Genomic DNA, 27,664 nt, shown 5'->3' on the forward strand with positions numbered 1-27,664 from the left:
GGCTGTGGCTCACAGTCTTCTCTGTGCAGAAGGCTCACGGGGAGAGCTTGCTAAAATGCTAATTCCTGGGTTCTACTTCTCTAGTATCTGATTTGGGTTGGCGCCCAAGAATTCTACTTTTAATAAGTAGCCACTGCGATTCTAGTGTAAGAGATTTGTGGACCATACCTTGCGGTCTGTGGACAATACCTTGAGAAATACTGTTTTATAATGAGGTCTTAAAATTGGTGGACCTCAGGCTGGATTTGATTTGGTTTGTGGTTTTCCTCATTTTAATTGACTGTGAGCACCTTTAGAGGAGCCTAAGTCCCCCGTGAGCCAATAATTCCAAAATTCTTGCTTTCTATTCGGGGTCAGTCTGAACCATGTGCCTTTCCTGCTTGGTGCTTGAGGGTTGCACCACTGTAAGCCTCCCCATGTACAGGGGAAGGCTGTGTCCTAGGTTGAGAGAAAGACTATCTGAGCATGGACACAGTTTAGGAACTTGGGAGGGGACAAAAGTCAGACTTTCCCGAAAGGAGAATAAAGGGTTGATCTTGAAGGCTAGAGGTTCTGGCCAGTTTTGCAAGTGACATGCATTAGGTGATGCAGAAGTAAACAGGAGACACTTTCTTCAGCCAGGAGTGAGAACTCAGATTCATTTAGAAAAACAAGAGTAAGAGGAAAGTGAGCTTAAAAAAAATTTTTTTTAATTGTTTATCTATTTTTGAGAGAGAGAGAGAAAGACAAGTGGAGGAGGGGCAGAGAGAGCAGGAAACACAGAATCCAAAGTAGGCTCTACGCTCTGAGCTGTCAGCACAGAGCCCAATGCGGGGCTCAAACTCACACACAGTGAGATCATGACCATAGCCGAAGTTGGGTGCCTGACACACTGAGCCACCCAGGCGCCCCAAAACTGAGACCTTTTAAATGGATGCCTGGTGGGGCTGATGTTAGGGCAGCTGGTCAGAATCGTGGTGACAGACCCTGATTTAGTGTGTGGGCTGCTTGCCGCCCTCCTAAATGTGAACTCTGGGCAGAACCGTTGCTGTGTGTAACGGGTGCTCTCACTGCTCTGGAGCAGTAGTGCGGGTGTGGTGTGTGTCACACAGGACCTGCCCTACCCTGTGCAACTGTGATCTCTCTAGTCTATCATCTCCTCCCGTTTGGTTACCCTTGGAGACTGGTGATGTCTAGGAAACATGCTTTTTCCCCTTCCTTCCTTTATTGCCTCTTGTATGACTCTTTCCTACCCAGAGAGAAAGGGCGGGGGGGCAAAGGAGCTTTTGGGAACTGCTTACAGAAAAGGGAGGAGGAAGTCTTAATCCAGTGAAGTATGGTTCATGGTGTCCCTGTTTCTCTCTTTCTGACATGAAGAGCTGGGGGGCGGGGGGGTGAAGACAGGGTAATGTATGGCCCCAAGCCCGTTTTGACGCCCTTTGGAGCCTTTTAAATGTGATGTGATGTGAGTGTGTGTGTGTGTGTGTGTGCACGCATGCACATCCATAACTGTAAGTGCTTGAATGTGACTGTACAGACCCCCTTGGCTGTTTGCATGTCTGGCATATACTTGTGCTTTGTGTGTATACATTGAGGGTGTGTGCCAGTGGCCTATGTGTGTTACTCCTTTGGGTGGGTACATATGTGCCTGAATGTGCGTGCTCATGCTTGGTCTATGTGTGTACACAGGAGTAGATAGATACTTATCTGGGTGTATGCTGTATGTCCATCTGGGTCCACACGGCCAAGTGTATGAATGTGGCTATGCCATGACTGCAGGTCCCCAGTGGGTGTGCCTGAGAGCACCCCACAACTCTTTGGCAATTCTTGGAAAACTCTGTCTGCCTGCTCCCCGTTAGTCTCTGGCTCCCCGCTGGACCCCTGTGATGTGCACCTGCAAGCAGGTGAGGTGAGGGGAGAGGGAGGGGGGAGTGGGGTGGGTGGGACTGGTTTGAGAGGGTGAGATGGGAACTTTGGGCCTGAAGAGGCTGGTCAGGTTGGGCCGGAGTGATAAGAGAAGGTGGAGCTGCAGAGAAGGGACTGCAAACTGTGAGACCAGGACCTGAGCCGAAGTTGGATGCTTAACTGACTGACCCACTCCGGCGCCATCACTCACTCTCCTTTAATCATTTACACCCATGTCCATGCCCAGCCAGAGTCACACCCAGACTGACCAGAGCATACCCACACATTCCCAACCAGCCATGTGCTCAGGTACCTGCCCACATCCTTACTGTACACCCACGCTGTCTCCCACCCACCTTCTCAAGCCTGAACTGTGGGGAGGCAGGAACAGGCTGGCGCCTGAGGCACCAGGCAAACCAGATGCCCGCTCCCTGGCCCTGTTCCTCCCGTCTCCAGCCTCCTATGCCGTGCAGTCCTGCAGCGTGCTCACCGGGGAGCTGTTTGCGCCCTGCTCCGCGTACCTGAGCCCCGTGCCCTACTTCGAGCAGTGCCGCCAGGATGCCTGCCGCTGCGGGCAGCCCTGCCTGTGTGCCACACTGGCCCACTATGCTCACCTGTGCCGGCGCCATGGGCTCCCTGTTGACTTCCGCGCCCACCTGCCAGCCTGCGGTGAGTGCCCCACACGTGTGCCTCTACCTGAGGGTGGCTGGAGGAGCCTGCGCTCCAGACTCAAGTGTCTACATGCCCTCTCCCCCCACCCCCACAGCCTAACACCCCCACCTCCCAAACTGCTTCTCCTGTGCTCTCCGTCCGCCTGGCCACCCAGGCCTGACACTGAGGACATGTGACACATGGCCGCTTCTCTGCTACCCTCACCTCCAGTCCATCTCTAAGTCCAGTATAGGCCTGTCGATTTGAGACGGAAATTCACCCACTTATCACCACCTCTGCTGCCACCACCCCAGTCAGAGCTTCCTAGTAAGCCTCCCCACAGCCTCTTCTCATTGCAACCAGAGTTGAGCCTTCTCAAGATCACTGGCTCCCATCGCCCTCAGTGTGCACGTGGCTTGATGGGCATGCGCTGACCCCTGCTTCCCCCCCACACACACACACACCTGGGCCACACTTTCTCCACGTCTTTGTTGTCTGTGTGCCCCCAGCCCTAGCACAGGGCCCCACACTCAGTAAGCTCTGAGCAAACGCTTGTTGAATAAATGGAAAAGACTCCATCCTGGGAGTCAGGAGACCTGAATTCTGTTCCAACCCTGCAGTTAATTGCTGTGTGTCCCTGGCAAGCCCCTGCCCCTCTCTGAGTCAGAGTTTCTCCAGAAGGGGTGGGACAGGACCAATGGCTGCATATTAGACTCTCCACAGGGGCTTTGGAAGAATGCACATATCTGGGCCACATTGAGCATCAATGAGAACAACATATCTGGCAATGGGGACAGGCATTGGCATTTTTAAATGGAGGCTTTGATGTGTAGCCAAGGTGAGAACAACTGAACTTGGCAATCTGGCTCTGGCAGGGAGCAGGAGACCCCAGGGGAGTGGGATGCTGGCCAGATGAGGAGAGGGAAGCCCCAAGTCTTTGGACAGAGAGCCCCAAGAGGCTGCTTAAGGAGGCACAATTGATCTTCATAGCCTGTGTGTGTTACGGACGTGAAAGTGAGAGGGATGGAAGTGTGTGGGATACCCACCTGTGCATGTGTCTATGTGTGAGCAATGAGGGGTGGGTGTAGGGCTGTCAGGGAGTGGTGACCTCCACCCTCCCCCAGTATCACCGCCTAAAAGGAATGCCCTGCAGAGAAAAAGAAACACCAGTGGCAGGGTCCAGGCTGACCTTGGGGAGTGGGGCCCACCCTTGCCACTCTGCCACTGTAGTGTAGTGGGAAGATGTGGGACTCTGGAGTCAGACCTGGGTTCAGATCCCAAGTCTGACCTTGACCTCCTGTGTGACCTTGAACACATATCTTCTCTGGTTCTCCGTCCTCCTCATCAGGATGGTGACTCCACCTCACACAGTTGTGGGGATGAGGGAGACAAAGCACAGTTTTATTTCCCATGACAGCACTGTCCTGTGAGGCCACCAAGGAATATAGCCCCTGTGTGGCCCTGTGTGGACAAACCTGCCAGGACCTGGCCGGCCCTGTGGCCTGTGGGGCTGGTGGCGGCAGCGACCTCAGTGGAGACGAGTGTGTGGAAGGCTGCGCCTGCCCACCGGACACCTATCTGGATACCCAGACTGATCTCTGCGTCCCTAGGTGAGTGGGCTAGTGTGACCTCTTTCAGATGGGGAGGAGGCTGAGTGTCTCCAGGGCATCTGAGGCTGTGGAGCCTGACTGCACCTCTCATGTCCCTGCTTCATCTCCCGACCACAGGGCGGAGCTTGATGGTGGCTGGGTGGTTGGGCTTCTTCCCCCAGGCCCCCTCCTCAGACCTCTTTCCTCAGCTCCGGCTCTTCAGGCCTCTCCGGCCTGGCTTCCCCCCAGAACAGCACAACACCCCCACAGAGACAGCCTCTCTCCTTTCATCCCCTCCCTGCTTCCACACGTATTTATTGGCCTCCTTGTATGTTCCAGACATTTCTAAGCCCTGGAAGTTCAGCCACAAACAAAACAGAATCCTGCCCTCATCGAGCTCACAGTCTCGTGCCGAGACAGATGAATAAATAGACCCTTCAAGGGTCTGATAGTAATAAGTTATCAACAGGCAGGGAGGGGTTACTGTTATGTCACATGAGGTGAGCACAGAAGGAAGGCCTTTCTGCTGAGGTGACATGTGGGCAAAGGCGGGGTGGGGGGCTGAGGGAGGGAGGAGCGCTCCAGGCCGACGGGACAGGGGTGGCCCTGAGGCTGGCTGTGGCATGTCAGTGTGGCTGGAGGCAGAGTTCAGGGCTGGTGATCTCACAGGATCCCAGGGCTGACTGGCAAAGTACTTAGTCCCCGCCAGGCCTGTGTCTCCCTGGGCAGAAATTCCCCTAAAGTTCCAATGAGGGATAAGGGCCGGAGAGAGGCTCCTATAGGGGTCTATTGGAATCACTCAGTAGCCTTTTCAAACTACAGGATCCTCCCTTGAGATCCGGATGTGTGCCCTGCCCCCTCAACCCCCGACTTGTGGTTGAGGATTGCCAAAACCGGGAACCTCTGAGGTTTATGTGGAGGAGGAGTTGGAGACGGAGAAGGTGGCTGAGATGCACAGGGTTGGATGAGTTCAGACATCCCTCCCAGCCCTCAACTGGAAGGGGTCGGCTCCAAGGCCTGCACTTGGCTGTGACGGGCAGGGGCCGTGGGAGGTGTATGATGAGGAAACACAGTCTTTGCCCTCAGCTGAGGAGCCAAAAGACAGCATAAAGGGCCCTGTGAGGAATAGATGGGATGACATATTTGGAGGGCCTGGCCTGGTGTTTGGAATGTTTAACAACCGGTGTGGTGGAGGCGATGAGCGGTCAGAACAGCGGCTGGGTGTAAATGAGCAGTATGGAATACACGCCCCGCGTCCCTCCCTGACACAGCGTGGGCTCAGGAAGCATGGCCCTGTTCTTACCACCTCTCTTCTCCCAGCCCAAAGAGAGGTTGGCTTTGGGTAGACGGAGCCCGGTGAAGCTGTCCTTGTTCCGGCTCGCTGGCTGGCCCTGAAACCGGGACCCAGCCCTGACCTCCGTCCCTGGTGCCAGGCCGACTTCCCCAATCCCTGGAGATGTGTCACTTGTCACAGTAGATGCCATTGCTTCTCTCTGTGTCCTTACAGCCCTGGCTGCTGAGGGGTGGGGTCCCTGGCCCAGCTCCTGAGTCAGCTCACTTTCCTCTGCTCCTGGGTTTTGCAGGAATCAGTGCTCCTGTCACTTTCAAGGAATGGACTATCCCCCTGGAGACAGTGACATCCCATCTCTGGGCCACTGGTGAGCTCCCTAGGTAGTGGATTTACTGTCCTCTCTTTAAATGGAAGTTGCTGGCTGAAGAAAATACAGCCGAACAGACCTTTCCAGGAAGTGATGCCCACCCTCCACCTCTGCACCGGGGACCGGGGACAGAGTGGGGATATCTGTCTGAACCCTGCAGGGGCTTGAGCACAGTGGTGTGCAGTCTCCGGCTCTGCAACGACTGAGTCAGCTAATCTCAGTATAACCTCCACTCCCCTCTTTCTCTGCAGCCACTGCAAAGATGGAATCATGAGCTGTGATAGCAGGCTCCCAGGTAAGGTGGAAGGTGGGGATTCTTCTAGGGGCTCCTCCATCGTGGTGGGGTTATGGAGAGGAGAGTGGGGAGCTTGAGGATAGATCAGGACAGGGACAGCCCAGCCACGTCTGAGCCCAGCCACTGAGCCTGCTGTATTCCTCGGCCTCTCGAGAAAAGCTACAGCTTGGAGGGTGGCACCCAGAAATCCCGTCCCAACTTCACCCCATCCTAGCAGCTGTCCCTCCTGCTTCTCAAGAAGGAGAGGCTGAGACTGTCTCCCTCAGGACTGTCTGGACGGTGACTGGACAGTCCCTTGACCTCCCCTGGGTCCTGGGTTTCCTTGCTCTGAGCTGTCGTTTATCTACTAAGGTTGACTCTCTGCCCAGTCATGTGCTAGACTCGGGGGCCATGGAGATGGGGAGGACAGCCTGCGTGTCTGAGACCATCCCAGGCAGTAGAGATGAGGGTAGGGTGGCATGGCAGTGGATCAACCTGTGAAGGACATGGAGGTGGTAGAGCGGGGCCTGGAGCAGGAGGGAGGAGGGGGATCGGCACAGAGGGGTCAGAGAATAATCATGGGGCAGGCGGCAAAGAGAGGGGCCTTCAGAGCCTGGCAGCCCTGGGTTCAAATCCTGCTCAGTGCTTGCAAGCTGTGCAGCCCTGAGTAACTCACTCACTTCTTTGAGTCTTCGCTTCCTCCTTTGTATATAACCTAGAATTCTGTGTTCTCCCCATGGATGTATTCCTGAAAGTATTGTTTTGTTTTGTTTTTGGTTGCTGTTGTTTCTGGCTTCAGATTTCTTCCTCTCATCTTCCATGGCTATTCTTTTCTCTCTGCTCCATCCCAAGCTGGTCATGGAACTCAGCTCCCTTTTATTGATTTCCCTAAAAAAGACCCCTCGCACAAGGTATAAGTGTGCCCAGCTGACTTGACTGAAGGCTCCGGGAGACAGAGGCGGTTTATGTCACAGAAATACAAGTACTGGGAAATTGACTTCCCTGCTGTTTAAAGTCCTCTGGTCACCCTGCCCCACTGCATTGCTGTCCTCTTTCTGGCTCTCCTCCTGGTCGATTTGAGGCACTTCCTCGCACTTTATCACGACTTTGAAAGCAGAAATGACTTCTTTCCGTGATACGGGAATAAAACACCTCCCAGAGCGTCACAAGATTCTATAAGAAAATGCATGTAAAGTGCCTGCAACAGTGTCCGGTGGGGAGCACATGGTACTCTTGGTACTGGCAGTGGTGGCGGTTGTCTTGTGTGACAGCACCACTTCTCCCCCCTCCCTCCCTCTTCATTGTGCATCCGGGAACCCAAGGGATGCCTCCAGAAGCCTCAGACCCCCATCTCTCCCTGCATCCTCCAGTAGTGGCGTCCCCAGGTCTCCCTGGCCACCCCTGCCACCCAGGAGCCCACCCCCAGGCCCAGGTGCTCCAGGCGTCCTTCTGAGCATCCCTGCTCCCCCCAGCAGCCACTCTCTTCTCCTCCAGCCACTGCCTGCCCGGTGGGCCAGGTCTTCGTGAACTGCAGTGACCTGCACACCGACCCCGAGCTGAGCAGAGAGAGGACATGTGAGCAGCAGCTGCTGAACCTGAGCGTGCCAGCTCATGGCCCCTGCCTCTCAGGCTGTGCCTGTCCCCGAGGGTGAGTATTCATGTTGCATGGTCCCCCAGCCCTGAAGGCTGGCAGAACTGGGGACCCACAAGGCAGAGGGAGACGCAAGGAATTCCTCGCACAGCCTTGCAGGAGACAGCAGCCCGGGGCTGCTCAGTGATGATGTAATGACCGGCACTGAATCTGAGAAAGAACTGTGGTGTGGGGATCCAGCCCAGAGTGGATTCTCCCTGGCTCTGCTTCTTACCATTGTGTGACCTTAGGCAAAGAAGAGCCAGACCCCTCCGAGGCTCAGCTTCACACCTGTAAAATGAGAGTAATAATAATGCCTACCACCTCAGCAGGTTGTCGTGAGGATTGCATGAGGTACTAGAATACAAGCACTGAATGGGTGTGTGTCATGCTCCCGAGGTCCAGTGGGTTGAAGCTCATGAGAGAAAAGCCACGTTTCACCTCTCAGCCCCCTTCCCTGCAAAGATCTGGCCACAAACCTCAGGTAGAGGGCTGGTACCCCTGTAATTCTGGAAAAAGAAGGGCCCCACCCAGTGGAAATAGTCTCCTTCCCAGGTGCTTCAGATGCCACATGTGCTGAATTTTGTGGGTGTGTCTTGTGGGTGCTCATAAGCTGAGGAGGCTCCAGGGGCCCTGGCCTCCTGTTTGCCAGTTCTCACTCCCGATGCAGATCTCACTTCACGTCTGGACTGAGAAGAAGTTGGGTGCCCAATCCCATGACTTGGCAGCCTAGGGCTGTGTCCTTCAGCTGGTGCAGAGATCAGTGGTCGGCTGGGAGTTCAGGGCCTGGCCTGGCAGCCAAGGGAAGTGAGGGAGGGTCAGGATGGGACGGGGAGGGAATAGTCCGTTCGAGCTTTACTGTTTATAAAACACCTTGTATTATCACCTCCTTTAATCTCAGAGCCTTCCTGGGAGAAAGGAATAAAGGATTATCACTCTCATTTTGCAGATAAAGAAAACTGAGGCCAAGGGCAGGGTAGAGGGAAGTGGTTGGGCCAGGGCACCATGACTCAAACCTAACTCTGCTTACTCCAGATCCTGCCCTTTGGCCAGAGCTCTGTGAGCCCTGGGGTCTGGTACCCTACACAGAGGTCATAATGTGGGTTAGCAGCTTCCTCTTCCCAGGCAAGGGCATCCACAGGAGACCGCTGTGAGATCTCCACAGCCTGCACAAGGTCCTAGGCCAACTGGCAGAGTGCAGATAATACTTGCTACCACGTAGACCCCAGAGGCGCTTGTGGGGAATGTCTGTAGTTGAAGGTCGCTTGTGGCACTGTCTGTATGTGCACAAGCCTGCCTTTCTGACGACAGGGAGAGCCAGGGCCTCTGGGATCAGGAACTGAGAGCTGCTCACCGTGAAGCACGGTGGCCAGGTGGAACTGAGGGAGCTGGGTTCAGGTCTGCCAGTCAGCCATCCTGTGACCTCTCTGAACATGTCCTCATCTGCACGGTGAGGGCTGATGACTCCCTCCCAGAGGGCTCAGGAATGAAGGATTCAGTGGGATCCCTCTTATGGCAGTTTGAGGGCTCAAACTATATTCCTCCAGCATTAGCGTGCACACGAATCAGCAGATGTCTGACCCTGATTCAGGAGGCCTGGGGTGCAGCCTGAAACTCTGCATTTCTAGCAAGCTCCCAGGAGATCCAAATGCTTCTGGTCTTGGGACCACAGTCTGAATAGCAAGATTCTAAAGCACTATCCAACATTAGGGATTAGTTTCACTCAGACTGCAAAGCCAGACTGGGGTTTTCTTTTCAGTCCCCTTTTCAGTCCCCAGGTTCCAAAGGATAGGATCGACTGTGAAGATTTCTAATGGGCTGGGTGACCTAGGACAAGTTATGTGGCCCCTTGGGCATCAGTTTTCTTGTCTGCAAGGTCCTGCCTCATTGGCCGAGTCTGAGCAGGGCAGTACCCCAATCCTCTTCCTCTGCTCCAGGCCTTTTAGAGTTCAGTTCAGGTCCTAGAGCTGTGCCAAGAACATCTGCAGTCCAGAGGGCCCAGGACAGTCACCTTAATGTTTGTCGCTAGCTATGTGGCATCATAGACAAATCACTTACCTTTTCTGTGCCTGGGTTTGCTCCTCTGTGAATTGAGGGTAGTAACACCATTTGAATGAGACGATGGCTGCAAGGAGCCAGGCACTGTGTAGTGAGTGCTCCATTAAGACTTGTTCCCTTCCCCTTCTTAATACTGAATGCCATAGCCTCTTGGGGTATTTGCCATAGTGCCTCGTAGGCTGTATGAAATGTCCCGTGAGGAGCTTACACGTATTCCACATGGGCTTGTCGAAAGGAAGTTACTAAGTCTCGACTTGTAAAAAAAGGACAGGCGTTTCCTACCATTCTGGAATGTTTTCTTGGGAGTTGGGATAGGGCTTCTAAAGATGCCCAAGTACTGTTCTGATGACCCGTGCCTGGGACCCTCTGGGCCCCTGGGCCCCATACTCCCCTCTATGGCATTTTTAGAATCTCCAGGTGCCATGCGTTGCTCCAAAGGGCCCTGAGCCACTGCAGAAGCCACTGGGGCTGTTTGTGCCCCTCCAAATTTCTTTGCATTTGGGTGCTGAGCCAAGGACCCTGGGGCCACTAAGCAGTGTAGTACAGTGGACGTAAGCACAGACTGTGGAGTCAGGCTTGAATCTTGATTCCACCACTGAAACTCAAGTAAGTTAACTAAACTTAGCTCAGGGTTAAGAGTTAGGGTTAGGGGTTAGGGTTAGGTGAGTTAGCTAACTTCCTTGAGTGTCAGTTTCCTTGTTTGTAAAGTAGCACAAAGTAAGCACTCTAGGTGAGCAGATAAGCTTTGTGTTCCTCATTTGAATGCCATGCATTTGCACATGCCCCTGTGGGGACCCTGATGTGACAGGATCCCCGAACAGGTAAAGACAGAATGCTCCACAGACTGAGGTATCTGGAGGACAGAGGCCACAGCTACTGTCTGTGGTGGGCACACAGTAGGTGCTCAGGGATGCTGGCAGGTCTGCGTCGGGTCAGGAGAGCAGTGAATGGTGAGCAGCAGGAAAGACCCCTCAGGAGGTAGCAAAACACAAGGCCTGGGCTGAAAGTGGAAGGTGGTGAGCCAGCCCATTGCCGGTGTCTGATGCAATTACGGGGAAAGAAGGGACAGGAAACCAATATTTATTGTGATTCTATAGGCACTAGGCAGTGTGCCCGGGTCTATAATGAAATTCTCTTAATGACCTTGGGAGGAAGGCGTCATTATCCCCGTTTTATGCACGAAAAAACAGGGGCCTAGGAAGGTTAAGTGTCTTCAGGGAAAACAGTAGATTAAACCCATGTGTTTTTCTCCTGCTTCCTCCCACAATGAAATATTGGTAATGGAGTTAAAAAAAAAAGAAAGAAAGAAAGAACCATAAGTCCCCAGGGACAAAGAGAACAGGCGTGGGAATGACAGTGATACAAGATGGGTCAATAGTTTTTGAAGAACGAACAAGGGTGGATGTGTAGAAACTGACCTTGCGGAGCAGCAGTTGACAGCGGATGCTTGCAGAAGAGGCCAAGGAGAAACAACCTGTGTCATGTTGACAGCTTCAGGGACAGGTGGCTCCAGGCGTCTCAGAGAGTGGGGTAGTAGGAGGGAGACAGGAGGAAGTCCCACACAAGTCTATGTAAGGAGCAGTTAACCACCCCCCCACCCATGCCCTGAGGTCATGAAACTACCCTAACCCCATCCAGCAGGAAGGTAAAAGTTTCTGCAGAAACCAGATCAGAGACTTTGATCTCAGGAGCACCAGGAGGGAGGAGATGCAGAGTAAAAACAGGGAGATTAAATGAAAGCCTACTGGGACCCCAGCCCAGCTTGCTTCCCACAATAATGGCACCGAAGCTTCCGCATCTCAGGCTGGAGATGAAGAGGATCCTCTTGAAAATGGGCTGGGCCAAGAGAACAAAAATTTACAGAAAGTGGCATTTTAGAGGTTCCCCAACAAAATGGTGGCTACTCTTAATTATGAAGATTCTAGTCAACTTTTGGTGCCCTCCTGTTTTTTTCCCTTTTAATATTTTCAAAGTGAGGCATAATTTATAAACAGTAAAACGCATTGATTTTAAGTGTACAGTTTGCTAAGCTTTGACAAATATGAATGCTCATGTATATCTACCCATGAAAGTATTCATTGTTTATTGTATCTCATTATTGTTTTAATTGGTAATTTTAACTGGTAATTTTTCCTAATAACAATGAGTACTTTTCAATGTTTTTTTCTTCCTTCCTTTCTTTTCCCTTCCTTCCTTCCTTCCTTCCTTCCTTCCTTCCTTCCTTCCTTCCTTCCTTCTTTCCTTCCTTCCTTCCTTCCTTCTTTCCTTCCTTCCTTCCTTCTTACTTCCTTCCTTCTTCCTTCCTTCCTTCCTTCCTTCCTTCCTCCTTCCTTCCTCCTTCCTTCCTCCTTCCTTCCTCCTTCCTTCCTTCCTCCCTCCCTCCCTCTCTCTCTCTCTCTCTCTTTCTTTCTTTCTGTTTGCTTTTTTTGCCCCTTGTATATTTTCTTTTGTGAAGTGTCCATTCAAGTCTTTTCCCCATTTTTTATCTGGTTGACTATTTTCTTTAAATTGAGTTGTAGACGTTCTTTCCTTATCATATATATATATATATAGCAAATATTTTCTCCTTGTCTGTGTGTGTGTGGGGGTTGTTTTTGGTTTTGTTTTTTTACTTAATGTATCTTAATATGTCTAAAGATTGATGATGGACAGAAACTTTAAATTTTTATTTTGTTTAATTTATCATTTTTTTCTTTAAAGTCAGTGTTCTCTGTCCTAAGTAATTGCAACTCAAAGTCCACAAAGACATTCTCCAATGTTTTCCTTTATTGGTTTTACAATTTTAGCTTTTAGATTTGGTTTTATAACCTATCTGAAATGATCCTATATTGTAAAATGGAGTCAAGTTTCATTTTACTTTTTCTGATAGATACCCAGTGGTTCTAGCTCCATTTTAATAAAATATTTTTCTCTCCCTATTAAATTGCTTTGGTACTTTTGTTAAAAAATCAATTGACTGTTTAAATGTGGGTCTATTTCAGGACTCTCTATCCTGTACCATTGATCCATTTGTTTCTCTTTACATTTTTCTAATGTTTATTTATTTTTGAGAGAAAGCATGAGCAGGGGAGGGGAAGAGAAAGAGAAGGACAGAGAATTTGAGGCAGGCTTCTCACTGACAGCAGCGAGCCCAGTGTGGGGCTTGAACTCACAAACTGTGAGATCATGACCTGAGTCAAAGTGAGACACTCAACCGACAGCCACCCAGGTGCCCCTATTTGTCTAGCTTTAGGCCTGTATCACACTGTTTTGATTTCTGAAGCTTTATAATAAGTCTTGAAATCAGGAAGTGATAGTGCTCCAACTTTATTCTTTTTCAAAGATTTTTGGACACTTCTAGGTCTTTGCATTCCCGTGTAAATTTAGGATTAGCTTGGGAATTTCTACAGAAAAGCCTCTGGGATTTTTATTGGTTTCATGTTGAATCTAGAAGTCAGTTTGGTGAGAGCTGATGTCTTCACACTAGTGAGTCCTCCAGTGCACAAGTATGGCATTATTCCATTTACTGGGTCTACTTTAATTTCAGCAGTGTTTCATGGTTTTCATGGCCATAGAATTTGTTCATAGCTATTTGATGTCTTTGTTGTCCATTCCATCTAAATTGGAATTCCATCTAGGTTGTCAAATTTATGGGCTTTACATCATAAAAGTATTTCTTTATTTTTCTTTTAATATCTGTAGAATCTGCAGTGATGTTTTCTCTTTTCTCCTGATATTAGTAATTTGATGTTTTTCCCTTTTTGTACGAGTTGGTCTAGGTAGGGGTTTGTCCATTTTATTGATGTTTTCGAAGAGCCTACTCTGGTTTCATTGATTTTTCCTATTGTTTTTCTGTTTTCTATTTCACCGATTTCTGCTCTTATCTTTATTATTTCCTTCTTAACTTGCTCTTATTTGAGATCTTTTATTGTAGTCTTTTGTTATTTCTACTATAAGCATTTAAAGCTATAAATTTCTCTGTAAGCAATGCCTTAGCTCACTCTACAAATTTTGATATAACGTGTTTTTATTATTTTTGTTGTAATCTTTTCTATTTTCTTTGTGATTGCTTCTTTGACCTATGAGTTATTTAGAAATGTTATGAAATTTTAAAATGTTTGGAGATTTTTGTTTGTTTGTTCCTGAGTTCTAATGTAATTTCACTGTGATCGGATAATATACTTTGTATGATTTCAAACCTCTGAAATTTACTGAGTTTTTATGGTCCAGAATATAGTTGTCTGGGTGAACCTCCCATGAATGCTTGAAAATAACATGCGCTTTGCTGTGACTGGTTAGAGAGTGTCATGAGCGCACTACGAAGGCACACACATGAATTGTGTCTTTCCACAATGTCAGCTTTATTCAGTCATAATGCAAGGTTAACATAATTATAAAGCAGGCTCAGGATTCCAAACTCAATGACATTTCACCATGTGTTTAACTTGGCTCCATACATGTCACACAAAGCAAAGCACAAGACAAGTCACACAACAAACGAGATAGAATGGGGGTAGAAAGCTAACAAACCAAACTTGAAGTCAGTCTGTGAGCACATAATTGAGATAAGGCCTTAGTCCAGTCCAGATCAGCTGTCAGCATTTATTGCTTATTATGTTCAAGCAGTGAACGATCTCTGTTCTGATGGAGATCAATCAGGCAGAACCTTTGGCAGCAGCTGCCTTTTTCAAAGAGGGGTCAGTGTCTGAGGAGTCTGACAGTTTGCTACAATAATCCTCCCTTTTTAAAGGGATTTAATCAGTCTTGGAGCTTTGCAGATCTCCTCTGTTTCTGCTGGTTATCAGTTCTGAGTGTGCCATAAGCTGCTACTGGTCTCCGTGATATCTGGTCTGGGCTGCAATGCCCTTAGCTGCTAGGGTCATTGTTTGACACAGGCAACTCCCTGACGTGAGTGACTCCATCTTGTTCTCTATAGAGTTTTTAAATTGTCGATTAGGTCAAGAGCATTGTCCAGTTGTTCAGATCTCCTACATCTTTGAAGATTTTTTGTTCTATCGTTAATGGAGTGGAGTGTTGAAATTTCCAATGATAGCTGTGGATTTGTCTCTCTATCCTTTTAGTTCTATGAGTTTTTGCTCCTGTTTTTAAAACTCTGTTGCTTGGTACATGCACATTTAGGATTATTACCTTCTCTCAATATATGGTCTTTTTCGTTGTCATGAAATATCCCTCCTATTGCTGTTTATGCTACTTGGCTGGAAGTCTACTTTGACGTTGATAAAGCCACTCCGTCTTTCTTATAACTGATGTTTGCATGGTAACTTTTCCTGCAATTTTACTTTTAACTTATCTGTGCTTTTACTTCAATTGTGTCTTTTGTAAACAGAATATAGTTGGGTCTTGCTTTTTTAGCCAGTGTTACAGCTTCTCACTTTTAATAATTGAAGAGTTTATACATTTGGATTTAATGTAATTGGATTGGATTTAATACTAGCATCTTGTTCTTTGTTATCTGTCTGTTCTGTTGGGTTTTTTTCATCTTTTCTTTCCTTTTGGGGGGTTAAGTATTTTTAATATTATATTTTATTTTCCTTACTTCATTTTAACTATGTATCTTGGCATTTTTATTTTTTGCATTTTTCTAGAGATTATAATAGACGTATTTCATTTATCAGTCTACTGTAAATTAATATTTTATCACTTTATATAGAATATTTATACCACTATACTTTCACTTACGTACTCCTTATCCTTTGTACTATTATTGTTCCACATTTTACTTCTACGTATATTATAAACCACACAATTCATTGACATTAACCTTGCTCTAAATGCTCAATTATCTTTTAAAGAAACTAAGAGACAATTTCAAAAATTATCTGTCACCATAGTTTCCATTTTTGGAGCATTTCATTTCTTCATGTGGATCTGAGTGTCCATCTTCCTGAAAAACTTCCATTAACATTTCTTTCAGTGCAGGTCTACTGGTTGTTCCATGAGCAACTGGAGTAGGAGCATCAATGCCCTTGCTCATGGTCTGTTTATTAATATACAGCTAGTGCCTAAGGGGCAATTGGCATCTAGCCTGGCCAGGGGGATGTGGCTGGTATAACTGAGACTTGCTTCCTGATGGATGGCAGAGGCTTCTGACATGGGCCAAGTCTGTCTTTGGTTTTTCCGGTTACCAAAGTACCTCTGAGCCCCACTGGGCAGCAGCAGGATGATAGTTGGGTACATGGTCAGTTTCTTCTGGCATAAATGCTGAGACCTCCCCCCCCGCCCCCCAACAGTATCCACGTGGATTCAGGGTCTTCTATAGATGACAGATATGGGAAGTGTGCTTTCCTGACCACTTGCTTGCTGTGTCCCTACAGCTTACTCAGACACGGGGATGCATGTTTCCTGCCAGAAGATTGCCCATGCACTTGGAAGGGGAAGGAATATTTCCCTGGGGACCAGGTCATGTCTCCCTGCCATACCTGGTAAGTGAGGGTACTGTTCACACTCTGCTTTTTGCTGGGGATGAGGACGGATATGAGATGCATGATCATGAGTATGGGCCAGCATCCCCTTTCCACCATGTTCATACTCATGTTGCACATTTGTGTGTTATTTAGGGATGGTTGTGTATATACAAGTGATGCATAGAAAGAAATTTGGGGGATGTTTCTGTAAATGTTAACGTGAATGTGAGTTTGTGACCTGCTGGCTTCTGGTGGAGGTTGATGGTGTTTGTGACTCCCTAACTCAGAGGCACACAGGGGAACTCTACAGGCAATGGCTCTGTCATGGGTATTCCGTGTGGGTGGGGTGTGCCCTGAGAGCTGGTGTGGCACCTGTGTTTCAGTGTGTGCCAGCAGGGCTCGTTCCAGTGTGCTCTCCACCCCTGCGCTTCCACCTGCACGGCTTATGGTGACCGGCACTACCGCACGTTTGATGGGCTCCCCTTTGACTTCGTGGGGGCATGCAAAGTGCACCTGGTCAAGGTGAGCTCCTGGATGTGTCTGCTAGGCTGGCCCTGTGGGGACCCAAGGCAGCTGAGGCTGAGGACCCGTCAGGCACAGTGATAGTCTAGACTCCAGTATGATGCACGATTAGGTGGGTGGGTAATTACCTGGGGCTATGGCTAGGTAGAGACTGAAAGAAGTGCTGAGGACCAGGCTCAGGGCTAGACAGAACTCACCAGGCACAAAACACCCCACTGCCTGTCTACTCACCATTTTAGCCTTGCCACATTGGGTCCCAATGGTTTTTCTGTCTGTAATAAGAGCTCATGTTTTCTAAGCTTTTATTATATACCTAGTGGTCTCCTGATAAAATTTTGTGGATTGTTTTACTTAATTCTCACATCACCCTTATGAAGTAGAATATATTTGCCCCATGTTATAGATGCAGCAACTTGGGCTTAGGGTAGTTAGGTGTCTTGCCTGAGATCACACAGCTAGGCAGTAGCAGAGCTGGTGTCAGGTTTTAACCAAGAAATCTGATGGGAGGTTCGGTGTGCTTAAGGAGTCACGTGTTAAAGCCGTCAGCTTATGGGAAGGAAAAGGGATAGTGGTGTGGGATGGGGGGCATAGTAGACACAGGATCCTCTCCAGAAGGAGAAGAGGGGTCCCAAGAGGGCAGGTGGGAGAGTGCCGGATTCACACCTAGGGGACCTTGGTTTTGCCAAGGGCCTGTCACATTATATAATAGTAAAGCAATAATAATAATAATGAGAAACCTTTTATGGAATGAGTCTTATCTATGGGGCAGGCATTGTACTGGGGTCTTTCACATAATTTCTGTAACTCCATGAAACAGATTATTGACCCATTTTAATTTTTAAATTTCAAAGATAATCCGTGCTCTTCATGGACGTTTACAACAATATAGAAGCATATGTTACAAATGAGTATTTCCCCTCACAGCTCTTCTGTTTCCATTGCCTGCTCATAATGTTAAATGTGAATCTTGCAAGATCACTTTCCACAAGACAGACATACACACATGAACACATGCACTTTGTTTAGTTTACGTGGATAGAATTCTGCAGTTTGTTTTATTTGTTTAATACTACATATCCTAGTCATGATCTCATTCAGTCAGTATATATCTTCTTCTTTCTGTAAAATTCTACAGAGAGGACATGCTCTAGTGTGTTTTATTATCCCCTCATTGATGGGCATTTGCTGATATTTAAATGCTCAATGAATCCTTTTGTGGATGTGTTTTTAGACTTTTGTAGGTAGAAGTGCTATAAAAAGTTGTATGCAGTGCTTGCAAATTTTGCCCTCCAAAAAGGCTTACACTGCCATCATCCATGGATATAAGGCAGTACCTCTGTCCCTATACCCCTGTCAGCATCAATCATCCCTCTTATATATTCATTTATTTATTCATTCATTCATTCTCCATCCATCAGATCCTTTTTGGAAATGACTACGTGAAATTGAACTTTGGAGAACTGAAGTTTCCCAAAGTCACACAGTTAGTAAGAAGTAGAAGTGGATTGAAAGCCACCTCAGAGTCCATGTCCCGCTACCTCTGTACCTGTGCATGGATCTTTTCCCTCCCTGGCTTGATGAACTGACTTATTTTCTCCTCAGAGCACATCGGATTTCAGTTTCTCTGTGATTGTAGAAAATGTAGACTGCTACAGCTCTGGCATCATCTGCAGGAAATTTATTTCCATCAACGTTGGGAACTCACTCATTATCTTTGATGATGACTCAGGAAATCCTGTAAGGCCCGGTGCAGGTTAAGGTTGTACAGACAATTTGTATGTTAACAGGGGCCGGGGGCAGACGAGGGCTGGGGACTGGTTTCCTTACCACAGCAGTTTCTCTTGGAGCCGTTGAGTCAGCAGCCCAGATTGAATTCCTTGGTCAGAGTTAAGAACACAGAGGTCAATGTCAGGACATGAGGGAGGCATGATTTCCCAGGGCTGGACAGTGACTTAGAGCCGGGCCCCACTGACCCAAGTATTGGGGGACACTCGAGCCTCAGGAATGACTGTCTCTGTCCCCCTAGAGTCCTGAGAGCTTCCTGGATGAGAAGCAGGAGGTCCACACCTGGCAAGCAGGGTTTTTCACTCTGGTGCATTTCCCAAGGGAGCACATCACCCTCTTATGGGACCAGAGAACCACGGTGCACATCCAGGCTGGGCCACAGTGGCAGGTAGTTGCATGAGCAGTGACCCTCACGGGGGCCCCTGCTCCTGTCTGGGGCTGATCTAAGCCCCTGTGCATCCTTGCATGAACTATACTGTCACCAAGGAGCCAGGAGCAGTGCACTTCTTGTCCTGTCTGCCCCCACCTCACTCTGTGCCCTTCTCCTCTGACTCTTCTCCTATCCCTCTTTACATAGTGACCCCAGAAGTTGCTTCTGGGTCCATGACAGATTCCTGGGCCCATGATGACTCCTCTGCCAGTGGTTCATCCCTGGTGTTCCTGCAGATGACCGCCATGTCCTCTCTTCTTTCAGGGCCAGCTGGCCGGACTCTGTGGAAACTTTGACTTAAAAACCATCAATGAGATGAGGACTCCGGAGAATTTAGAGTTAACTAACCCCCAGGAGTTCGGCAGCAGTTGGGCTGCAGTCGAGGTAAAGCCTTCCTAGGCTGACTCCCTCTCTCACTCATATGGGCCCTGACCAGTTCTGAGGGGACCCGGGTCAGAGACTGCTCCTCTGTGAGGCTGCTCCTGCAACTGCTCTGCCGGACTCTGACCCAGCATCCCCAGCCTTAGACTCTGTCCTGCGGCCTGTGGACACGTACCACCCATCTCCCAAATCGGGCTGCACCTGTGCCCCAGATCAAGCCCTGGCAGGAGGTAGAGGCTGCAAAGAAGACAAAGCCTTTGCCCTAGGAGACATGACTGCCTGCCAGGGAAGATAAGACTTGTTGAAACATGACCATTTACCCATCTTCTGTGTCCCCAGTGCCTGGCACTAGGTCTGGCCCAGAGGACAATCCAAGAGAGACCCATGTGGACTGAGGCAATCAGAGAAGGCTCCCTGAAGGAGGTGGGAGTAGGGTGGTACTTAAAGGATAGGCCATTTTTGGAAAGATGCATGTATCAGAGAGAAAGCCTCTGAGAGGGAAGATAACATTAACAGAGGCAGAAATGAGGAAGGTGGCCTTGCAAGTTGAGAAATGAGGAAGGTGGCTGAGGTGCCCAAGCTGTGAGCTATGGGGTTAAATGGCACTGAACTGAGAGCAGGAGACCTAGGTTCTTGTCTTGGGTCATCCAGTGACTTGCTGGGTGACCTTGACCAAGTTCCATCTTCTCTGTGGTCCTCTGTGAAGGAGCAGTGCCAGGAGAGGGATGGTGACTGGATTTGACTTCTCACGACAACTTTGATCAGTCAGAAGAGGTTGCCTGGGAAGCTGTGCTGAGAAATACCTAAGACTTGTGTCAGGCTCATCTAGGAGAACTGTGCTTGATTTGTTATGTCTGCCATGAGTGCAGCAGCAGACAGCAGTGATATGAGTGTTATATATTTGCCCTTCTTGGACTGGGTCATCGTAGGTCCCTAATTCTCTGTTGGAGGGCAGAGGAAGATGAGCTTATGTAGCCTGAGGTCAGAACATAGTCCTGGCTTGGAGCTCAGTGTAATCTTGAGGTGGGACAAGGCTGTTCTTATAGCCTCAGAAGAGTGTGCTCTAGCCCACTCCCATTTTAGAGAAGTAGAGAGGGTGACTAACTTTTATTGCTCCCCTCCTCTGATCCCCCTACTGCTGTTCCTCTCTTGGTAATCCCCTTGGCATATCCTGGGGGCGGGGGGAAGGCTCTGGTGAGAATGTAGGCCTAATGGAAGAGGCCTGGCAGACACTGGGGAAGTCTGTATTAGTTGTTAGTTATCTATAGCTGTGTAACAACTTTACTACAGACTTGGCAACATTTAACCACACACATGTATTATCTCAGTTTCTGTGGGCCAAGAGTCAGGGCGGGGCTTGACTTGGTTCTCTGCTTAGGGTATCACAGTCTGCTACCAAGGTGTCAGCCTGGGCTGAGCTCTCATCTGGAGGTTTGACTAGGGAGGTATCTCATTCCCCACCTGGGGGATTGTCAGTTCCATTAAGTTCCTTGCAACCATAGAACGGAGAGCTTCAGTGTTTTTGCTAGCTGTGGGCCAGAGAGAACCCTCAGCTCCTAGAGACCACTAACCATTCCTGCCATGTGAGATTCTCCAACACGGCTGCTTGCTTCCTCACAGCCAGCAAAGGAGAGACTCCAGACAGATGGGCTCCACCATTTTATGTAACGTAAAAATGCAATCACATACACATGACCATGTCCATCCCATCACCTTAGCCTTCTTTTGTCAAGTTGAAGCTTTCATAAGTCCTTCCCACACTCAAGGAGAAGGGATTATATAAGGACTTGAACCTCAGGAGTCAGGGACCATGGGAGTCAGTCTAAGAGTCTGTCAACCACACCAGGCAATAGACATTGTAGAGACAGGGAGATCAACAGGCCTGCCTTTGCCTCTCAGTGCCCAGATACCCTTGACCCCTGGGACACATGTGTCCTGAATCCTCTCCGGGAACCATTTGCCAGAAAGGAGTGCAGCATCCTGCTCAGTGAGGTGTTTGAGACCTGCCACCCCGTGGTGAGTGGAGCCCAGCCTCAGCCCTGCTGATCCCCTCCCCACCTTCCCAGGATCCCTTCTGCTCTCAGATCCCCTACCCCACAACCCATGGCTCAGAAGAGGCACCTCAGGTCTAGAAAGGAGATCCACCTGTGCCAACTCCCCACCTCCAGCCAACTCAGGTGCGTCTGTCCTGTTTTCCCAGATTCCCAGATGACCCAGGACAGACAGCCAGACAAACAACTTCCATGCCACTCCTTTATTTTGAGAGAGAGAGTAAGGGAGGAGCAGAGAGAGAGAGAGAGAGAGAATATTTTTTTTTTATTATTTATTTTGAGGGGGGTGTGTTTGCATGCACATGTACACAAGTTGGGGAGGGACAGAGAGAGGAGAGAGAGAATCCCGTGCTGTCAGCACAGAACCCCACGCAGGGCTTGATCCCACAAACCGAACCATGAGATCATGACCTGAGCCAAAATCAAAGTGAGATGCTCAGCCGACTGAGCCCCCCCCCCCCCCGGTGCCCCTTCCATGCCCTTTTCAAACCTGTCCCAATCTGTCTCCTCCTCCTGATGAAGAAGTTCTTCTGAACAGTGAACAAAACCCCCTCATGCTGTGGCATCAGCCTGCTGCCCGTTCTGCCCTCAGAGGAGACAGGGGAGCTGGCGCTTAGCTTCGCATAGTCCCCTCCAGGGCCTTGAAGGCTGCTGTCGGACTGGCCTGCGCTGTCTCTGGCCCTGGTTGGGAGTTCACACCCCACATCTGTTTCTCGGCCACATCCTTAGCCCTTGCATCCAATAGTACAGGCCTGGGGAAGGTAAGAGCTCAGTTCTCAAAAGTGGGGTTTGTCTGGGCCATGGAGTTGTTTCCTTCTGGAAGGAAGGCCACCTGTCTGCCCTCACCTCACTGGGCAGCTTGCCCTGTCCTGTGACCCCTTCATGTTTATGCCACTCCTGAGGCTAAGTGGGAAGCTGAAGAGCTAACATTCGGGAACTATTCTCAAACCTCTGACTTCTGACCTCCCCCAGGTCGATGTCACTTGGTTTTACTCGAACTGCCTGACAGACACATGTGGGTGCAACCAGGGTGGTGACTGTGAGTGTTTCTGTGCCAGCGTGTCTGCCTATGCCCACCAGTGCTGCCAGCATGGGATGGCTGTGGACTGGCGGACCCCACACCTCTGCCGTGAGTATGCAGACCAATCAGCCAAGGTAGGGAATGGGGACCCTCCTGTGGGCAGGTCTGTGGGGTGCCATCACTGCCTGGCTAGCGTTTAGTGAATACTTGGTATGTTCCAGGCACCAACTGGATACTGGTTTGCCTGTATCTTTCATTGAATTCTGACAAAACCCTATGAAGTAGGACCATTTATTCCTGTTTTCAGTTAGGGAACAGGTTAGACAGAGACAGAGATTAAGTAACATGCTCAAGGTCACAGGTTAGCGGTGGATCCAGGGCTCGTCTTCAGATGGTCTGGCTGCAGACCTGTGCCCTTAACCACTTTGCCAGAAGAGTTAGGAGCCCTGGGTTTTAGACCCACAGCTGCCATTTACAAGCTGTGTGGCCTTCACCATTTGCAAATGGCCTTAACAAGTCACCCAACCTCTCCGGGGCTCAATTTTCTCATCCGAAAAGTAGGAGAAGACCTGCCCCACCAGCTTTATTGTGAGGATTAAATGGGACAGGGAATGTGAAAGCCCTTTGCCAGCTAAGATACATAGGCCTCATCAGAGGCAGCACAAGACATCAGTTTATTTAGAACAATGGTGGTTGTAAATGCCCTGGGTTGTCCGCTCCTATCCAGTAAGAATATTTCCAGCACGAATCCATACATATACATAGACACATGTACATAGATATACTGTTAGTAGTGAAAATGTGTATCATAAAACAGATATAAAAGTAAATATTTTAAAAATTAAATAAAATATGCAGAAAGTTAAATTACTCATTAACTTATTATTTATTATTTGTTCCTGCATACCGTTGATCTTCCTGGCGCAATTACGCCTCACTTTGGGGTGCAGTGGTTATTACACCGGCCCTGGGGCCAGACTCTGGGTTAGCGGTCACCAAGTGGGGTGGCCTGGGGCATGTTCTTCACACTCTGACTCATCAATGAGAGTTGAGGGAACCATACTTGCCTTGCAGGGTGCTGTGAGCTCTCAATGAGATGACACATGTAAAGCCCTTGGCACAGCGCTCTATGCTATTACTGAGGTTGCTGTCATTTTTCATGGGGACACAGGGCTGGCATGTCCTGAGCCCTGAGAGCTCCAGGCAGGATAACCCTAGGAAGAAGATGGAACAGAATCTGCCTTTGGTCTCCCTTTTCTCTGCCCATCTTCCTCTGAGACCCTCCCACTGCAGATGCTCTGTGGACACTCAGTGGTCCTCCCTCTATTTCTCAGATAAAAATCTTTCATGAAGGAGAAGGGAACACATATTTACAAGGACCCACTGTCTACCGGGCCTTGTGCCTTCTGTGTGTTAACTCATTTAATATTTAGGACTAGAGTGAACTAAGGGACACCTCACCTGGGATACAAGATTTAAGGGGCACCAAGAACTCAGTAGTGGAGATAAATCACATGTTAAGGCAATTGTTTTAAAAACTGAAACTTAATGCAAAACTATCTTTGGCATCGGTGGACAAAATATCAAAGTTTTAAGTAATGACAGAATCAATATTATTGATTTTCCCTTCAGCCTCAGGATCCAGTGTGACTCGGCAAGGCGCTGTCATTGATCCTGTCCTTACTTAAATTTTTTGATATTTTATTTATCATGGATATTTTTGCATTAACTTAAAAAATTTTTTAACAGTGTGTTAAAATATTATATATCTTAAATACTGAAATTTTTGACGCCCTCTTACATTTTGCACCCAAGGTAAGCATTTGCCTTACCCTAGTCCAGACCTCACAAGTCTATGGAGCAGACACTAGTGGCAGTCCCATCTTACAGATTAGGGCACTACATTTCAGAGAGGTTGAGTAACTTGTCCCAGTATGCACAGTTGAAGAGTGAAAGAGATGGAATTTGAACTCAGGTCTGACTTTTCTGGACTATCTCTCCCTGACCTGGTACACACTTGAAACCAGAGGCTCTGAGATCTAATTCTCATGTTCAATCTTCTGAGTCAACAAGTGAAGAAAAATAAATACTTTCCCATAGCCACATGGTGGGTCAATCTGACTGCTAGTGCTCTCTTTCTAGAGGTCAATGCCAAATGCAGTGGGATATGGAGTAGAGTTGGTGGCCCTCTTAGACCATGCCTAGGACCGAGGGAGAATCCTCCTCAGCCTTTATACCAGGTCTATCCAACTGGCTGCTCATGGCCTTGCTTCTGGCTTTAGATGCCCCTGCAGGGTCCCCAGTTTACCCCAATGGACTAAAGAATCCATGGCTGAGGTGCCAGGGCAATAGGCTGTGGTGCTTGGCTGGGCCACTAGAGGGTGCTCTGAGCACACACTTGGAGGAGCGTGTCAAAACCTAGTGGAAACTATACCCAGAGGCCTGAAAAAGCCTTGGATCCTGGAGGCCCCTGGCTCCCTTCCACCCAAGGTTCTTGAAATACCAACTTCTGTCTTGCGCTTGTGTTCCTCCAGGACCTGCTATAACATTTCTGATTGGAGTTTCCACTTCTTGATTCTAACCTTGCCCCTTGGGGCCGCGCAAAACACACCATTCTATCTAACATTCATTAACTCATTCATCCATCCATCCATTCATTCATTTGATGCATGCCGAGTGCCTACTTTAGGCTGGGCTTTGAGCTTTGTGCTGGGGATACAGAGAGGAGCCATGGTATTTCCTACACCTTAAGATGTATGAATCCAGTGACCATGCCTAAATCTTGGGGTTTGGGAGGCAAGCCAAATCTGGGACAGCTGGGATTGCTAGGGGCCGTGCCTCTGTGCCTCTGTTCCAGGCTTCTCAAGAAGTCTTCTTCTCTCTCTTTCAGCGTATGACTGTGACTTCTTTAACAAAGGTAAGCCCGTCTTCCCCAAGTAGAGTCTGGGAGGCTGAGGCCCTGCCACCCCTGCCCTGATGCCTTGATGGCCCCCAGAAGAGCTGTGAAATGGGGCAAAGGGGAGCCCCACCATGCAGACAGAACCCAGACAGTGCAGAGACCAGGCATGACCCAGAATTCTGTCCCTAGAAGCTCCTGCAGCCCTTGTCTAGAGTCCAGGCCAGGCCAGCTTCCCAGGAGTTGTTCTCACCCAGGGCAGCTTCACTAGGAAGTTAAAACCCCATTTGCACAGTGTGCCACCCTGCGGCCTTCACAGTCTAGTTCATCAGGCCCATGGAATATTTTCTTGGGTCTCCTGAAGTTTTAAGTGGCAAAGGCAAATGCAAACTACTCTTTCTGAGATGGCCAAGGCAAAACCTGTAGCTTGGCTCAGACTGTCAGATTCATCTTCAAATTTAGCCAAGGTCACAGGGGACCAAGATAATGCTCCAACTTCTGCATTAGCTGGGGTGAAAACTCAGGTCATGACTAAAGGCCCAAGGAAGGTTAATGCCCAGCATTAGAGCTCATTATTCAGTTTAATCACTAGGGTCACGGGCAATGGGATGGAAAGTCAGATCTTGGCAGAGTTAGATGCTCGTCAGGTCCTTGGTGTCATTCACCTTTGACTTCTCCCGAGGTACCATGCCAGGAGCAGGCCTATGTGGATATAGGCCCAAGGCTTTGTCCTCAGTTTCCTGTATTACCAGATTTTGGTCTGGGAAATGTCCCGCTGGCAGAGTATAGCAAGTGAAATAGAGGGGGACTGAGTAGAGACCAGGATACCAGTCAGGGGGTCTGAGAGAGGAGAGCTGGGCCAGGGTAAAGCAATATAAAGCAGTGACTACAGTTAGCCCCTAGGGATTCCTGATGGCCAGGAACTTCCTCCTGACTCCAAGGAAGCATTTCTTATAGGAACGAATCTGAAGTAGGAGAATTGCAGTCCCTGGGACAGACAAGGTCTGTCTGACATCAGGCAAAGACATTTCAGCAAGACAGCTCTGAGCAGAGTTTTCTCCCTTCCGTGGCATTTTGGGTGGCAGTAACTGGCAAAGGACAAGCTGTTTCTAGCATCCTCCACCCACTCACCCACCCACCCATCCATTCCTTGCTCTGCTCTTCTACCAACATTTTCTCTGGTCCAGGCCCTTGCTGGGTGCTGGAGAATCAGCGGTCAACAAGGCCTGTTGCACTGGTGTGGTGGCCCACGCCGGCTCTCTGAAACCATTGTATGCTCCTAACTCCGCATTCAGTCTGTAGTTTGAAACTGACCACTGGCATGAGCATTCACACCACGGATATCAGCAAACGCTACAAATCGGGGTTTTGTTTGTTTGGTTGAGAGCTTATTGTCATGCATTTAGCAGTGCAGTGCTGGCCATTTCCCGTCTGGGTCCAGGAGGCAGACAGGGACCCTCTGTCACGATCCTCATCATAAGAGCTGTGATCAGTATGTGCCACACTCCGAGGGCTGGGAGAGCGCAGAGGAGGAGGGATGACGTTTGTGTGTGGCGGGAGAGGGTACAGGGAGAGCTTCGCCAAGGAGGTGACATTTGAGCGGGGCCCCAAAGGTTGAGTAGGCGTTTGCCAGGCACAAAACAGGGAGGACTAGTCCGAGTGGGTGGGACAGCATGAGGACAGGCGTGAGGTAGAACACTGCACAGCTCTTTCAAGGAGGAGCCAGAGAAGTTCAGTGTGGCCAGGCAAGGGTGTGAGGAAGTAGGCAGAGGTCCCTGAATTCAGTCTGGGCTCTTGGATTCTATCCTGACGGCAATAGGGAGCCATTGATGAGTCCCAGCAGGGCGTGTGATTAGAAAGGTGACTCAGACACCTGTGGGGAGGAAGCACCGGAAGCTGAAGGACACACCAGAGGCAGGGAGGTCAGTTATAAGATTATTGCAATGGTCTAAGAGACCCCAGGACCCTTTCCAACCTACACCAACAACTGCTGGAACCCAAGAGACACAAAAATGATACTTCAAGATAGGTAGGTAAACACTAATGTTGAGCCCAAGACTTCCTGTCGTCCCTCGGGCCTTGGGTGGGCAGAGACCAGGTCTGATGTTAAGCTCTAGAGATGACCCTAGATAGAGCAGTGGCTTTGAGACAGGCTCACGGAGAGACATTTGGTGGTGGTGGGTGGGCGGAGGTGTCCCATGGGTTGCCTTGTCCTCAGGCTTCTTGTGAAATTGCTCAGGCACTGTGCAGAGGGTCATTTCCCATCAGGGACTGACAACCTGGAGTTTACGTCCCTTCCTTCTCATGGAGTCAAGCTCCCAGGGATCTGGGGTGAGGGAAGCAACCAAGAGTAGCTCTCTCGCACCCTCTCTTTTCCCCACCTCTGGCAGGATCGGGGGTGCACAAAAGCCCAGGGAGGCAGGGCTCACG

The 27,664-nt window shown here is 49.2% G+C and overlaps 1 protein-coding gene across 1 annotated transcript in view; it reads left to right on the plus strand.

The window, feature by feature from the left end:
• Nucleotides 1-27,664, plus strand: part of OTOG (otogelin) — an 82,624-nt gene that overhangs the window by 20,611 nt on the left and 34,349 nt on the right. Inside the window, exons 18-31 of the mRNA XM_039236740.1 lie at nucleotides 1,759-1,883; nucleotides 2,341-2,553; nucleotides 3,953-4,145; nucleotides 5,708-5,782; nucleotides 6,034-6,077; nucleotides 7,551-7,704; nucleotides 16,059-16,166; nucleotides 16,532-16,670; nucleotides 18,273-18,407; nucleotides 18,697-18,843; nucleotides 19,150-19,269; nucleotides 21,166-21,282; nucleotides 22,290-22,446; nucleotides 25,229-25,255. Coding sequence (XP_039092671.1) covers nucleotides 1,759-1,883; nucleotides 2,341-2,553; nucleotides 3,953-4,145; nucleotides 5,708-5,782; nucleotides 6,034-6,077; nucleotides 7,551-7,704; nucleotides 16,059-16,166; nucleotides 16,532-16,670; nucleotides 18,273-18,407; nucleotides 18,697-18,843; nucleotides 19,150-19,269; nucleotides 21,166-21,282; nucleotides 22,290-22,446; nucleotides 25,229-25,255 — 1,754 coding nt within the window. The remainder of the gene's footprint in view (nucleotides 1-1,758; nucleotides 1,884-2,340; nucleotides 2,554-3,952; nucleotides 4,146-5,707; nucleotides 5,783-6,033; nucleotides 6,078-7,550; nucleotides 7,705-16,058; nucleotides 16,167-16,531; nucleotides 16,671-18,272; nucleotides 18,408-18,696; nucleotides 18,844-19,149; nucleotides 19,270-21,165; nucleotides 21,283-22,289; nucleotides 22,447-25,228; nucleotides 25,256-27,664) is intronic.

This window comes from Hyaena hyaena, unplaced genomic scaffold, assembly GCF_003009895.1.
Source record: "Hyaena hyaena isolate Hyena2069 unplaced genomic scaffold, ASM300989v1 scaffold_116, whole genome shotgun sequence".
NCBI lineage: Eukaryota > Metazoa > Chordata > Mammalia > Carnivora > Hyaenidae > Hyaena > Hyaena hyaena.